The following is a 16,756-nucleotide window of genomic DNA, read 5'->3' on the forward strand; positions in this document are numbered from 1 at the left end:
CATAATTTTGACTATGATCTCATAATTCAGATTTTTTTACTCACAATTCTGACTTTAATCTCGGAATACAGAATTTGGACTTTTTCGGCATAATTTTGACTATGATCTCATAATTCAGATTTTTTTTACTCACAATTCTGACTTTAATCTCGAAATTCAGAATTTTGACTTTTTCAGCAAGCAAAAAAGTAATTGTGAGATTATGGTATAGAACAGAACCTCCGACTAAAGGGCTTTGGCTGCGCATTGTGAATGAGATATTTGTACTGAATGAAATTGACACATGAACTGAGATTACAAGAGAAAAGTTTATTGACTTATTATTGAAGGCAAGAAGACAACATCACCATAACCACTGGACAATAAGAACTCTGAGAGAATGAACTGTAACTGTAATTGTTCAAAAAACATAAATTCATGTTATCATCATCATCAAATCTCTTTGAGAAACAAAGTTCATCCTCAGTCAAGAGAATGAGATTCAGTTTCCACCTTTGTGTGTGTGCGTTACCTTGAGGTGGGCCCTGTGTGTGTGTGTGTGTGTGTGTGTGAGGTGGGCTTGGCATTTAGATTTTAACCGTTAGCATCTCGACAAACAGCATCTGACAACCGTTGCTGTCTGATCTCCTCACATCTCCCTCAGCTTCAGAGAAGCACACAGAGAGAAGCATGTTTCTTAAAGATACACAGAATTATTACACAATCACTGGAAGATCTTAGGTTTGAGCTGAAAGCCTCCACTGGAAAACGTCTTATCTTTCCAGCGTGAGACAAAAAACAGTCTTTCACGTCTTTCTGGGTCGATTTCGTTCTGTGAACTCGGTCCAATTTCAACACACACAACAATTCCCCCCCCCTCGTGCAGGTGCATCAAGGTTTTATGCTCAGATCAAAGCAGCAATTAAGATTGAAGACATTTAAAGCAGATTGTCTTGTAGAGATGTACGCATATATTGTTTATTACTGTATATAAGAGGATTGTCTTTCTTTTCTGGTTCAAAACTCATTCAGCTACAGTGATTATTGACATAAAATCCAGAGATGCTACTTCCCCAAAATTAAAATGTGTGAATTTGAAAAGTTTCAGTTTGATTTATTTCTGGGAATTAAGTCAAATTTACTGTATTTTGTGTTTAAAGTGTGAAAGAAAGCCCACAAACCTCTTATATCATAAACAACATTGTGTAGATATATACACGGAATAATAGAGACAAGAACCCCTCAGCATTGAAATGACAGATGTGGTGGAAGCGGCTTGAGGTTAGTGATTAGTTTATTTGCGTAAATTGCTTGACCAATTACGGCACCTTAAAAATCTGCAGCTCACAGGCAACATCTGCCGCTGTAGAGACAGATGTTTCAGCTTTATATATATATATATACATATATATAAAGCTTTCATGTGCCTTTTTCAGTATCTGGCTACAATGATAAGATTGTTTTGTCTGATGTGAAATTCAGGATGAAAAAAAGAGCACGTTAAGGTTACAAGGATTTTTAGTTTTCTCCAGTAATTAACTTCACAAAGTGTCAAAGAGTTAAAGCAGGTCATTTAACAAAGTTTAACAAAAGACAAAAACCCAAATTTAGACTTAAATTGAATTACAACTGAGGTATCTGTCAAATCATTAGTTTTCCACTTTGATCTATTTCTACTCTGAAGGGTTTTCAGGACGCATGAAAATGAACACTGTGCCAAGTCAAAGTGGCTTAAATTGCTATAATCTCGTACTTTGGAGTGAGAGAAAACAAACACAAAGAGAACATTGTGCTTCTATTTGAGGAGAAATAAACTGTAGTAATTAACGAGAGTGTGTGTGTGAATGCTGGAGGAAGTCTGTGGTTTTTGTCTTCAACAAAACAAAAAGTTGAGGGGAATATTAAAAAAAAATACTCACTTTCCTTCACTTGACTGAGTGAGTTTGTATTGATTGAGCTGAGTTGGAGAGATCTCTGGCACGTCGACACACTCTCATATCTGACCCTGCATTTTTTTAAAAAGAGCACGTTTGCTGTGATCAGCTTGCAGGCAACACCTACCCAAACATGTGAACCACAGCCCTACCTGCTAGATAAGCAACATGGTAGTCGTGAAATTGAATTTGCTCGGCTGCTTCTCTGTGCCCCTGCGTCTCGGGGCTGTTTCGTACAGTATAGAAGGTGCAGGCACACACACACACACACACAGATACCACACCACTCCTTTACCTGCTTTGATGTCGGCGAAGGCACCTTGAGGGGTGTGTATGGAGACATTTTTTTGATTACATGATCGCATATTCAGTACGCATATCGATGCTTGGTGCTTCTATAGCAGGAGGCTCAGCATGGCACTGTGATAGTTTGTGGTGAATGTGCTGGAAGGGCCACAGCTCTCTCTCTCCGCTCTCGCTGCCAAGCTTGTGGTTTCCAGTTGTGATTAACAGTGGCAGATGTGAATAACAATATAAACTTTTCCTGATCAGTGTGGCTTGCAGCTATAGGCTCGACTTGGACTGATGTGGAGTATTGAATGTCGAGCTGACGAACGCTTCTCATCCAGCGCGTCGCACACATCCAGCGGTGGTCGCCCGGCCCTGCTTGCACAATAGAGTGCTGTCACTGTTGCCACCTGAGGACATCCACATGTCATCCTTCCTGCTCTGGAGTTTTCAATCCCAGGAAAACCAAAGACTTGCGAAACACTGCTGGATTAGTTTGGGGGGGTCTGGGGGTCTGGGATTGCATTGAAGTTGGGAGTAATTACAAAAATGTTCTCTTCTCTAATTGGTCAAGCTTGTATCACATGACCGTTTTGTGGTATGGTATCACAAAGGGCAACTTCGGGGGTGGAGTGGCTCAGTGGTTAAGACCCTACCTTGTGTACCAAAGACATCATGGTCGCAAGTTCGATTCCACCCCTGGCTAATTGTACTTAATTCCATTGTAAGTCGCTTTGGATAAAAGCGTCTGCTAAATGACATGTAATGTAATGTAACTAGCAGTTGTAAATACCAGAGGGGGAAAGTTATGAATTACATTTAGGTCATTTTACTTTTACTTTAGTATGGTTTTTTGGAAGTACTGAACAGGACAGGTGAATAATGAGGACAGGTGAATGATGAGGACAAGATGAGGACAGGTGAATGATGAGGACAGGTGAATGATGAGGACAAGTGAATGATGAAGACAGGTGAATGATGAGGACAGGTGAATGATAAGGACAGGTGATTGAATGATGGGGAAAGGTGAATAATGACGACAGGTGAATGATGAGGACAGGTGATTGATGAGGACAGGTGAATGAAAAGGACAGGTGAATGAATGATGGGGACAGGTGAGTGATGAGGACAGGTGAGTGATGAGGACTGGTGAATGATAAGGACAGGTGATTGAATGATGGGGAAAGGTGAATGATGAGGACAGGTGAATGATGAGGATAGGTGAGTGATAAGGACAGGTTTATGATGAGGACAGGTGAGTGATGAGGACAGGTTTATGATGAGGACAGGTGAGTGATGAGGACAGATGAGCGATGAGGATAGGTGAATGATGAGGACAGGTGCAGGTGAGTGATGAGGAGAGGTGAATGAGTGGCATTTGTGACCTTTGACCCATTTTGACTGATACATTATGTGTTTACATATTTTAACAGATAGAAAACACGTGACCTTGTTGTCAGTTCTGGTGCTCATATACATTTTCAGGTATGATAATGAGATGAAACATGCTGATTAACAGAAACAAAGATTCTATGTTACTTTTGCTACTATTTCACAATGACCAGTTTTAAGTGGATGACACTTGTCTCTTAGTACTTTTTAAAGAGAGTCAATTAAGTGAGCAGCGTTCTGCTCGGTGTGTTATTGAGCAATGGTGCAAGGATGCCTTCGGTTTCCACAGAGGAAGGTGTAGCAGGTGGAAGCACGAGCGAACGCCGCGGTGACTATCAGCACATCTCTGCCAGGCGGATACCGAGAAAATGTTGAGAAACTGTTAACCAGCTGACACACGACACATGTGGACGCCATGAATGAGAGATAGCGATCAGTACATTTGCTGCATGCCACATACACACACACACACACATGCAGAGAGTGAGAATACTGCAGTGCTCTGACCACAGTTGGGCCTTGACATTTTCTCATACCTCCAAAGTTCACACAGGAAGGACGTATCTCTGCAGTTTTCCTATCCTTCAGTCAAGGAAAACAAATAAATATTTCTCCCTAAGTAGCTTTTATTACAAATAAAAACCACAACAAAAACCAAACTTCTCTCCTGAACTTTTAGAACCAAACAGAGTGACCACCTTTTTTGATTTTCCCAAACATCAACTCAGGCGATGTTTATACAACTTAACAGTCCGGTGGTTTTTCCCCCAGAGGAATTCACGTGACACAGATTGATACGACTCCCAACAACAACGCGAGGAGGAGAACCAAAACAGAGCAAAAACAGATTCACATTGTTTGTGTTTGCTATGACATCATTGGTGTGAGGTTTTGCCACTTACGCCGAGCAAAGCTGTATCAACACTGACTCTTGTTTTTATTTATCTGAGCATATATATATATATTTTTTTTATTTGATTTACGCTCAAGACTCACATCTCGTGTGTTGCAATATTTCATGCGTCTCACAAATGAAAGACATCGGTCCATGGACACGCGAGCCAAATTTGCTCCGCATCAGTAGTTTTCATGTTGATACTTCTGGATTTCGCCCCAGTGACTGAGTGAAGGGGTTTTTATTTATCCGTGCTGGACCTGTCATCTCCCGCAGCATTTCATTATATGGCAGAGCTCCCTCCAAAGTTGAAGACGTGGAAACTTTGCACCACTAAATCCTCAACATGAAACCCCCGAAGCCTGCTCAATGTTAGATTTGATCCTTCGGGGACGGGGGTAAAAAGGTTAGTGTTTGAACACAGGAGCACGAGGAAGGTGATTTGGTGATTTACACTCGTGTATTAACAGGACACTGGGTGTAGACTTCCACTCCTGAGCTGGAAAAAGCAGCAGCATGGAGTGAAATCACTGACATAAGAGAGATGGATGGAAGGCTGGGTTAGACCCGAAATGGAAGGAAGGAGTTTGGACCCTGTGTGAACCAGAGGATTAAAAGAGTATGACATGGTGCCTTATTTGTCCATATGTTGGAAATTATGATGACATCTGTTTGCAGTTTTAGTTTTATTTAATTTGGTGCTGCTTGGCCTGGCTTGATTGACTTTTTCTGTGGTTATTTGTTGTCTACTGGAGCAGGGTTTGATTGTCATTTGGTCGACGGCTGGCTTTGAAACGTCTGGGATGAAAGCGGGAGCGCTCAGATATGACTGTAATAATCTGGAAATTAATTTCTTTGGCCGCCTCTGAAGGTGACCCACAGGCGACAAACATGTTACTCGCTGTTGATTCAATGTTACTTGAGATTCTTTGATGGAAACATCTAAAAAAAACACACACACACACATCAGGAAATAAATATGTTTAATGACAACAAGCTGTGGACGTTGAGGGAGGAACTGTCATTTCTCATGACACAAAAGCAGCTCCCTTTTATTCGTGTGCCATTTTGTTTGCACTGGTGACATTAATTACGGTTGTAATCACTCGTTCCCATGCCTTCACCGGATCTTGAAAACATTACATTTATCACAGTGTTTGACAGTGCATGCATCAAAACGTGTCAAAAGCTGCAGCCGTAGTCGAAACAAGCGAAAAAGTTTGAGCCAGTAAGATTCACTGATGTTTTAAAAGCTCGGAAAAGCTTAAAAGAGTCGATATTTTGCACAGAAATGCAAAAAAATGTCTATATGAAGACCTCCTGGCGTGTGATGAAATGTATTTGCTTTCTCTCTCTCTGGCTAAGTTTATCTTGCAAACCCAAATGTTTTAGTATGTTAATCCTTTCCCATAGAGAATTATGAAAGTAAATATGGCTGTTGAATATTTGCTTAAAGTCAAATCATAAATTTAAGAAATGACTTAATCGATTACTAAATTCATCGACAGCTATTGTGATTGAGTTTTTTTTTGGTTGGTGTGGTTTTACAGCTTCTTAAATGTGAATATTTTCTGGTTCCTTTGCTCCATATGACAAAGAAATCATTCAAACTGATGAATTTTGGTTTGTGGACAAAAACAAGACATTTGAGAACGTCATCATTTCCAGGAATTTGACAAACACTGATCAACATTTTTCTACATTTCCTAACATTTTATGAACCAAACGCTTACTTGACTGATTATGAAAATAAGTGAAAAAAAGTTAGTTACAGCCCTAAAACTGCTGAAATCTGATATCTAACGATGACATGTAAAGGATAATTGGACGTTTTCCAACTGATCAAACAAATAAAAATAATCATAAGATTGAGCAGAATGTAATATTTCACATTTACATAATGTTCCAGAAACATTCCCTTGTTTACGCTGTAGATTGCTGATTGAATTTAATAAATAAAATGTGACAGAGGCACTCTGAATGTCTCTGAAATACCCAACATTACTTTATTCAGATTGTTAACAACACTGACATCTGCTGGCTGTAACCACAATCAGCCTCATCACTCTCACATTATATACTTCCTCATATAATTATATATACTGTATCATCTATATATATATCTGAAAAAGAAGAAGTTCAGTTTCTGCAGCCTTTGTTAATGTTTTTCACCCAAAAAGAAGGTTAATACGCCACAGGATCCTTGGTAGTTGATTATAATTTGTATAATTTGTGATCTACTGATCACAGTCTTTAACTTCGGGGGATTTCAGTGACCCATTTGACATCTGCCTGCAGAGTTTCATTTCACGTCATTATCATTCTGGTGAAAATGGAATTATTTACGAGTGAAAGTCGTTGGGTATGATCATTGTGAGCTTTTTTTTTTTTCTGCTGCCAGCTTGCCTCTTGCAAAGGTTTTGGCAACGTTCCTAAACTTAACCACACTTGCTCTGTTTCTGCAAAATGCTGTAGTGACAGTGAGTGAATGCCAAATCTGCCTGTTAATGTAGACATTGTGGTAAACATGAGTTTGAGTGGTGATATAAAAGTCTGATGGGAACCGACATGATTATACTTTGTTAAGTATGTACATCCTACTATCTATTACAAGATTTAAACGTATATCAAATAAAAGTTGATATGTATATAAGGGCCACACTGAAATCAATGAAGGAAGCAGAGGGTGACAACTACAAGTTTTTAATGCAACAATAATATGTGTAACATTTACATTTTAAGAGTAAATTTGCTGTAAAAATACGTACAAAATGTGACACGTAATCTCAATGATACATTTCCTTTCCTGTGACTATTTCAAATTTGTTAAATGCTGTAAATGTGAAGGTTAGAAACTAGAGTTTGGTCTGTAAATGAGAAACTTGAGCGTTGTCTCTTCACATGTCTCACCATGTAAGATTTTAAACCAACTTCTGTCATGTTTTTAACTCTTGATTCAGAGGTAACTTTTCTTTTTTCTGAGGCACCCATGTTAGCGGCGATGTTAGCCGCATCTGGCCCCAGGGCCTTATGTTGCCCATGGGTATATCACACATGGGCAACATAAGGCCCTGGGGCCAGATGCGGCCCGCAAGCCAGTTTTATCCAGACAGTCTGCTTAAAAAGTAAGAGCATCAAAATGGCTGTTCACACAATGCCATTGTTGTCAGTCGAGACAGAGATCAACACCTTTTACTTCTGTTCTGCATATATATGATGTAAAATAATAACATAATGCTTAATAATCTGTCAGCCAAGTATATGTGGCTGCAAAATCTGCATTTGGACAATAAATGATCCCCAAAAACGATATGTCCTTGAATTTGTTTGTTATCTTGACTTAAATCATAATCAAAACTCTGTACATCTCCGAGTGGTCCTAAAGATGTAGAACGCTGATCTCAAACGTATTTTGCTGGTAGCGAAATACTTTTGTCCTCTGTTGCTGTGGGTTTGAGCTGTTCCTGTGCTGCTGTCAAGGTAAAATACCAATGAAACAAGAAATGTCAAAGAGTTATTGCAAAGCGGGAGTGTCATTTTCTCCACTAAAGGCACTCCTTTAGAAACAATCAATTTGTTTTAATGTATAGAGGCCACACATCAATGGACGCCAGTGGTGCACTTCCACATGTTTTTCGCACTCTAGGGCACTTTAGGGTGTCTTTTTTTTTTGTCAATTAGGGCACCATGCCCCCCTCTGTGCACACCACTGGTCACCACACACAGGTAAAGCGAGTATCTGGACACAACTACATTTTCACAGGATTGCACTTTTACATTCACAACCACTGCATTTTTGAATCAGTTCTAAACAAAATCCAGGAAGGACGTACTCGTGTCTCACTCTTGCCGTTTGGCTGAATGTTGTATCTTTGGCGATGACGCAGCAGCCCGCCGCTGCCGCGGCCGCCGCTTGCGTAACTTGTAGCTACGTGACGCCGCACCACCACCAATTCTCCTTCTCTCCTCCTCCTTTGTGAGCTTGACAAGCTGGTTCCTTCTTGACCCGGTCTGGGACACGCACAGAGGTACGTAGTGGATCTTTGTACCGCAATATAACACATCTCACTCAGTCGGCATTAGCACGGCTCTGCTCGGTGTCTGTGAACCGGTCCCTGCGGAGCTTTCCTCTTTCTCGTGCACGGTCTCATCCATTGATAGCATAGATGCTAGGCCAGGAGACTCCACTTACCAGCTGCTGTTAGCTTTGTGGCTAAGGTCTTACGTTGCGGTCATTTGCCCGTGAACATAAGTTATTCGTCCAGCAAAGAAACGAAGAAGCTTAGTCAGCACCCTGTTTTACATTCCCGTCACGCTGCCTGTCGGCATGTCAGAGCGTTTCTCACTTTAACCAGCTCTCCACCTTGATAGCTGGCGAATGCTAATCCGCTAGCAGCAGGCGAGGGCACGGAGATGCTGTCTTCATGACCTCTTTGTTAAAGTCACCTCTCCACTAATGAGTACAGTCGTCATGTGACTTTTCAAATGGGTCTGTCTCTCAAACTCAGTATCATAGCACATATTAAGAGAAACCTATTTCTTGTAGTGCATTTATTTGCTTCTTTTTCACCTGCTTCTTTACGCTAATATCAGCTAATCACATGGCATCAACAGTGCTTGTAAGATGAAAGTGCTGCTGAGGTTCAAAGCCAGCATCACAATGAAAGGGACTTTTAATTTGTTGTGTGGTTGTCGGGGCCAGACTTCAGTAACATACATCGTTTCATATTAATGAAGCTTTCAGGGTGTGGGCAGAGGAGGAAAGAGTATTGAAATATTCTACTATTTTGATATGTACACAGAGTAAACGTTTCTTAGTTACTTAAAAATAAGGCAAAGCTTTACAAATTAAAGTGCTGACAAAATAAAATATGTATACACTATATATCAGTCAACATGGGTCAAAGGTCCTCGCCATTCCCTGACAAAGTTTCCCGTGTGTGTATTTTTCTAATTTTTTTACTCTGTAGTGGATGTGATTTATAGTTTAGTAAAGTGCAGTCCTTCCAAAAACATTTACGTAATTTGAAGTACACTAAAAAACTACTCAATTACAGTAACGCGAATACATACTTTCCACCTCTGGGTGTGGGATACTCTGACATAAATTATTGGTGGCCATCGTGGTTGTACCACACTCCGTTGTGCTTGCAGCCCGAGTTAATGATTCTAATTTTACCTTAGTCCATAATGACAACACTTAAAAGGCTATCATATGAACAGTGTTCCTCTGTTCCCAAGCCCTGTTGGCCTTCTGACATTTGTGCCTGTGTTCCTATGTGAAAACCAAAACTACCCACACATGGGGGGGTGTATGAGCAGACTGTATGTGGCTCAGTATAGGAGCTATTTATGTGTCTTAAGAGGCCCTGTAGAAACATGACATTTGTCCACATGGTGTCTAAAACAAGATCCTTAAGACCACCATATATCCATGATGGCTGGGTCCTGGCAAGTGCAAACTACTGCAGGTAGAAAAGGACATATTTGTTGTGCTAAAGTTGATTTAGCTCAGGTTATATTGGTGCATATTCATTGATGAAGAGCTACCCATAGCTCGGCATCTGGAGCTTAGCTATTTTCATAGAATACACTTATAGGGATAGTAATTGCTTCATTGTTCTGTTGTTGTAATAAAACACCTTCAATTGCACTAAAATGTGTGTTGCAATACTGGGATTTAAGACATTTTAACTACAACATTGCACACCAAATGTTACTATTCAGCTTGAAAACTGCTCAGATTCCTGCCCTATCTTTTGTCAATAGGCACCTGAAAGCTATCAGTAAGTCAACTGTAACAACCGTACCATGATAGTAGTTGTGCCATTGAAAAATGTACCTTAAATGATGAAATATACTTCTTGCACAATCGGATATAGGAGGACAAAAAGGCACAAAAGTTGTGAACATCTTTGACCCTGAATGATTTTAATTTGACCTTTCCCAAAACTGAATGAATTTAGTATGTCATTTTAATTTCAAAAATGGCTATTGCTTTTTTTAAATCTTGGTAAAACTAGAATGAGCACTAATTATATTCTTATGTCATTTAAAAACTTGAACCAAAACAGGTCTCTCTTGTGAATGAGACCTTGGGTCTCAATGAGATCACATGTATAAATAAAGGTAAAAATAAATTAAAAAGATACAAAAGACACGTGGTTTCTGAACCATATGGAAAGCAGATTTAAAGTAATTTGCACACTCAAAGGTGTGAGTCACAGTGTTCCTGGGCGTAGCTTATAAAAGACAATAACATCACTAGAGTTGTACCTTTTACTAGTTTCCATCAATAAAACCCAATTGCCTTTCTGCCGTCCCCTCTCCACGGCGCTGCTCTCTGCCTCAACACGTCCCATCTGATTTGGTTCCTGTGTTACAGTGCGTCATCTTTCCCTCTGCTGTTAGACTGAGGGCTCTGGCTATCGTGTGAAACTGTGACACTTCCTTGCTTTGCCTCATTTGTCAAAGCTTTAATAGTAATTTTCCTCTTTTTTTGCAGATAATGGCTGTACCTCCCACCTACGTTGACCTTGGAAAGTCTGCCAAGGATGTTTTTACCAAGGGTTACGGTAAGCACCAAGCGGGCAGTAATATGTTTTTACAGCAGTAAAGGAAAAGCACGTAAATCTCATTAAATTAACTATTGTCATTGTCGGACCTTTGCCCATCCTCTCATAAAGGTGACTCTGAGTTAGTGAATAGCTTGTGTCTCCAGGAGAGGTGTAAAATACCGCTAGTACAAATGTCAGTCATGGATTCATAGTAAAATCATTTGGAAACACTTTCACATACTTAGAGATCAGATTGGAAAAAAAACAACTTGTACATTCTTGTTATTGCTCAAACAAAATGCAGCATGTGCTATGTACACAAGTGGCTTTATTTCGAGTAGTCTTTACTTTATGACTTAACTGTCATAAAGGAGCAAAGAAACCAAAAGATATTAACAATTAAGAAGCTGAAATGGCAGAACTTGTTTTTATTTATTTAAATCCACTAAAACGGATGAATCAATTGCGAAAAATTGTTTACTTTAGTAAACTGTTAATACTCTTATTAATCTTAGCCCCATTTAGTGCTAGGTTTAGCTACAGAAATATCTGTAAATGTCTATAATATCCTACCACTAGCTGAACACATGTTGAGGTGGAGCATAAAACCTGCAGTTAGTCTCACATGTCCTCAGTTTGTTTTGTGTATACACAAATCTTTGTGGCTTCAAAGGTTACTGATTGCTGCATTGTCCTTAATAATAAGGTGAATTTCTAGTTCTTGCAGCAGCCAGATTTATGTATGCCCCACAGGTTTAATCTCAGGGAGTTTAGCAGTGTCTGTAATTCATAACTATGGATTTTACAACGGCTTTGGATTAATCTGGGCAATCATGGGTAAATAATCTAGGGGTGTAGTGAAAGCGAAGCTGGTATGAATGAACGGATCAATAAATAAAGACGTATTTTACTGATGCAAATTCAGTATCTTCAGTATCTTAGATTCAGTATCTTTCTGCACTTTAATGAAGACATGTTTCAGCATGCGTATCATGGGATAGATAATGTTTTGAGCATTTGAAAACTCTCTGTTGCAGGCTTCGGGCTCATCAAGCTGGACTTGAAAACAAAGTCTGAGAATGGACTGGTAAGTTTCCTTCAGTCCTTAGCAGATTATCAAGGTCGCCCTCCCAGACTGCAGCCGCTCTATCATAGCTTAAGAGGCTCTTGGCTGGTAGTGAATAGACAGGTTATCTGATCTCCTGTATGTTGTCTATGTTGTACATTGAAATTGTTTGACTGAAGCTGCTTTGTTTCTAGGTAAAAACACATTTATACTTGTGTTTTATATTTATCTATTATCAGTAAAGAAGAAAGAGTTGAGTTTGAGCCGTCTGTCAACTGTGTTGCTTAAAATCTGAGTCACTGTGTAAAAATAATAATATCATGATATACCTGTCTGTATGGCACTATTCTATGATCTGCAGGAGTTCACCAGCACAGGTTCTGCCAACACTGAGACCAGCAAAGTGACTGGATCTCTGGAGACCAAGTACAAGTGGGCGGAGCATGGGCTGACCTTTACAGAGAAGTGGAACACAGACAACACCCTTGGAACTGAAATCACCATTGAAGACCAGGTTAGTGATGGCATGAATTGAAAAAGATATTTTATTAAAAAGATTTAATTTAATTTGCATTGTTTTCTGTCAGATTTTAGTCATCCAATATCATGTTTTTTGTTTTTTTCATGCAGTTGACTAAGGGACTGAAGCTGACATTTGATTCCTCTTTCTCACCAAACACTGGGTAAGAACAGCTGAATAACAGTTGGAAAATGTAGTTCATTTCAGTGCGGAGTTAAATGGAATGAAGATTTTAAGAGTGCCATTGACCTTTACAGCAAGAAAGGAGGCAAAATCAAGACCGCTTACAAGTGCGACCACGTTAATGTCGGCTGTGACGTCAACTACGACATCAACGGCACTGCCATCCACGGCGCAGCAGTGGTGGGCTACGAGGGCTGGCTGGCGGGCTACCAGATGACCTTCGAGGCCGGCAGGAACAGGATCACCCAGAGCAACTTTGCAGTTGGATACAAGACTGATGAGTTCCAGCTCCACACGAATGTGTAAGACAAACATAACGCTGCCACACACTGAGTTTTTAAATTATACTTTATACCCCATTTTAATTGATCATCAATAAACCCTGATAAGCTCTACTCCAGCCCTTCACCCTGGTGCCGAGCAGATATATTTTTGCAACCAGGTGATGGGATTTCCTACGTTACAAGCGAGATAGAGTGAATATTTGGCAGCAGTCAAGGGCCTTAGTGAAATAGCAGAGGGAGATAATGCCCAGGCAGTGAGTGCCAGAGAGAGAGGGAGGGAGAGGGAGGGAGAGAGATGGCACAGCGTTAGTCGTGTGTCCTGCTGTGTCCTTGACCGAGCCTGTCTGCTTCACTTTTCAACTGCAGTGCTGATGTGAGGTCACATGTAGTTTAATGTTAGATCAGTATTAGTGCACTCATCTGATGGTGTCTTAAGTGTCGGAAACACACAACCTTTGTTAATCCCTGTTGAGAATAAAGCATCACCCAGGTGTTAGTCATAGTCATGTGGGAATATTTAACAGATCCCCCCCCTCCCTCCCATCTGCTCTTTTTCCTCAGAAATGATGGTACTGAGTTTGGTGGCTCCATCTACCAGAAGGTGAACGACCAGCTCGAGACGGCCGTCAACCTGGCCTGGACTGCTGGAAACAGCAACACCCGCTTTGGCATTGCTGCCAAGTATCAGATTGACTCTGATGCAGCCTTCTCGGTGAGTAGTGTTTTTGATCCTGATGTTTACAGTAGTTTGATTTTAAAACCTGCCCCTAAAACTGGGAGTCGGTGAACCCAGTTTCTCTTCTTACTTAAGAGACATTCTAGGTGTCACTGTGATAAATGAATGCCTATTTTACACTAAAATTAGCAGGAGTACCTGGGATTGTTAAACCTGTGAAAGGTGATTAACACTAATCCCATTGCCAGTGGTGTTTTTTTTCCACCCCTGCATCACGCACATCGCCTGGGCATGAATTGTGACGTCACAGACCGATCTATCTTTTAAAGTGATACAATTTATGAAATAAAACACATTTATTTATATGATTTTCCAACAAATAAAGATTGCTGTAAACATTAACGGCTATTCTAATGACCAGAAGAGGTTTGTGCATTGTAGCGGCAAAAATAGACCACATGAAAATGGTCACCTGGTTTGTGGGTTTGCACTGATGCCAATCAGAGCTCAAGCCCATTAAAAACATCTGTGTATGCAGTCGTTGGCATGTCTTGCCTTACTGACCAACTTGGAATGATGGCTGCAAGTCCACATGAACATATTACACAAAAAATAGCCTCATTCAAGCCAAAATGGCCTCTGGTAGAGAATTCTGCCGGTTACAGAAAGGGCCAGGCAAATTTATTCTTGTCAATCACAGGGATCCTTAATTCCCCTTTTGAAGCAGAGCCAGTTAGTGCAAGTGGATGTTTTGTTTGTTTAATTCCGTTTATAAAAACTATTATTATTGTTATTATCATAATTAATAACAACAATAATAATAATAAATATGATCCATAAATATTATCTGTAACGTAGCCGATATGAACACTCTGATGTGAGACTGGTTGTTAGTGGAGTTGCTTTTAAATCATGGTTTCAGGGCATCAGAGTTGAATTTTTATTGGCTTTTTTTTTGTTGCAATAAATCACCCAGATGTCGCAATATTCACATACAGTATCTATTACTAATATGAGCTTTTCTTTATATTTCACAGGCCAAGGTGAACAACTCCAGCCTTGTGGGCCTGGGCTACACTCAGACTCTGAAGCCAGGTGAGTCTAAACTCTACAATGTATTTTACAAGTTATGTGCTTAAATGAGCCTTTACAATTTTCCAATTTTAAATCAACATTTGCCAAGTTCCTGAAACAGCATTATGAACAAAATTACCATTTAACCAGGGTCTTTAAAGTTTGAATCAGGTCCTACTCTGAGCAGTGTCATTTACTAGTGTTTTTTCATTGTGAGTTTCATATCTGTGTCAAGTATGCACTCATAAAATGGATGTCAATATCATAGAATTGAAGGGTACACTTCAGAATGACAGCTTCCCAGATGACAAGTTTGCAACATAATTCTGGGAAATTGTAAATTGTTAGAGTGGGGTCCTAGATCGGTGAAGACTGGAATAATGCTGTCACAATGGGGACACAATTTCCTTGTTTATACGTGATTTACCCAAATATGTCTGTCTGCAGGCATCAAGCTGACGCTCTCTGCTCTCCTCGATGGCAAGAACATCAACGCCGGTGGTCACAAGCTCGGTCTCGGCCTCGAATTCCAGGCATAGGGGGATGAAACGAAAAGCCCTTACTGTCCTCCCAGCACACGTGCATTCCCCTACCTCTCCCCCCCACCCCCTAAAAAGGTTTGAAGTCCGTTACTGATTAGTTAGCCGTCACAAAGTCTGTGTTTCCTCTAGTCGTTACTTCAGCTGGAATTGAAACTATTTTAAGGTTAAATCGTCCATGTGACGATGTACCGCTTTTACAGGACCACTTTAAGGGAACACTATATTTTGGAAAATAAACACCCCAGCTCAACACAAAACAAAACTTGAGTCGTTAAAACAGAAAGTTTCATCTTGAGATTGTTTAACTTTGTCACCATTCTCACACCGTTACTTAATTGGTGCGTCTCTTTGCTTTCCAATGCAGATTTAAAGGGAGGATGAAAACTAGGTCAGCCCAAAGTGCAAGTGTGGCTCGACAGGGTTGTAGTGTGAGTAGTTACGCCATCAGATGGTGCTGTTGCATAGAACTGGTAAGCACTCCCCCACGTAAAGTAAAGTGGTGAATTAACTTTGAGTCACTATTGCACTTGAGTGTTCTAGTGTTTGTCTGAACACATTATACAAAGGGAAGAGTCAATTGCCCCGATACAAGCCGCTGTCAGTAGCTTGAAGAGTCACTACACTCCCGTGTGTACATTCTGTGTTTTTGTCGTGTCTTTTTGTCTGTGCATTTGGTGTGAATCATGTCTTTTGTTACATAGAGTAAGAAAAAAAACTTTATTTTATTGACAGTCTTGCAAAGTAATAATTCAACGTTGAAGTCTTATGCAGGCCTGTCAATTATTTGTGGTCAAGCAAAACGAAAAGAAACCGATCACGCACTCACGTCAAGTCTCTCTGGATAAGTGCTTCTTTTGAAGGAGAGCAAAAAGGATACAGTGAAGAAGAAACGGTAGTCTTCCTCAAATGGTTTTGGGAAACATGCTCGGTGTATTTGACAATATTGTCATTCCCTTAAATAAATTAAGAACATCTTAAACAAGTTTCTGAGTTTATTTGCACATGTCTCGATGATCTGCGCCTTATCTCACACTTGTCTTTGTTAACATTTGCCATTTAGTTTAATAGTAAAAATAGTAAAAAGCAATATTCAAAGTTTCTTCTTCTTTAAATTAAAGTAATTTGTCAATCCTTAGACCACCCTTTAAACGTGTTACATTTTTTTAGGGATTTGTTTGGATGTATCAAAATGATGGTCAAGAATGTCTTAAATTATTATTACATAAGATGTACTATTTTATGACCACTGCTCATGAATCCAGGTATATGTTTCACAAATAAATGTTAATGTTATATTTGAGTTACACAATGAGAACAAAGTTAGATGAAACTTTACAACAAATGTGTCTAAAGTGTCTAAACAAGA

General features: G+C 39.9%; 1 protein-coding gene across 1 annotated transcript; it reads left to right on the top strand.

Annotated features, from left to right (window-relative positions):
- The first annotated feature begins 8,409 nt into the window (after positions 1-8,409).
- vdac1 (voltage-dependent anion channel 1) lies at positions 8,410-16,369 on the top strand. The gene is made up of 9 exons (XM_044042807.1): positions 8,410-8,516; positions 10,994-11,063; positions 12,083-12,132; positions 12,473-12,625; positions 12,742-12,794; positions 12,889-13,116; positions 13,660-13,810; positions 14,812-14,869; positions 15,296-16,369. Exons 2-9 carry the CDS (start codon positions 10,997-10,999, stop codon positions 15,385-15,387), a joined length of 852 nt encoding a protein of 283 aa, XP_043898742.1. The 5' UTR covers positions 8,410-8,516; positions 10,994-10,996; the 3' UTR covers positions 15,388-16,369.
- Positions 16,370-16,756: the final 387 nt, after the last annotated feature.

The sequence above is a fragment of the Solea senegalensis genome, linkage group LG13 (genome assembly GCF_019176455.1).
Source record: "Solea senegalensis isolate Sse05_10M linkage group LG13, IFAPA_SoseM_1, whole genome shotgun sequence".
Lineage (NCBI taxonomy): Eukaryota > Metazoa > Chordata > Actinopteri > Pleuronectiformes > Soleidae > Solea > Solea senegalensis.

Coding starts and splice junctions, on each gene's coding strand:
- vdac1 (XM_044042807.1), top strand. CDS start 10,997: ATGGCTGTACCTCCCACCTACGTTGACCTTGGAAAGTCTGCCAAGGAT. Junction 12,133..12,472: donor CAAAGTCTGAGAATGGACTG/GTAAGTTTCCTT, acceptor TATGATCTGCAG/GAGTTCACCAGCACAGGTTC. Junction 13,811..14,811: donor ACTCTGATGCAGCCTTCTCG/GTGAGTAGTGTT, acceptor TATATTTCACAG/GCCAAGGTGAACAACTCCAG.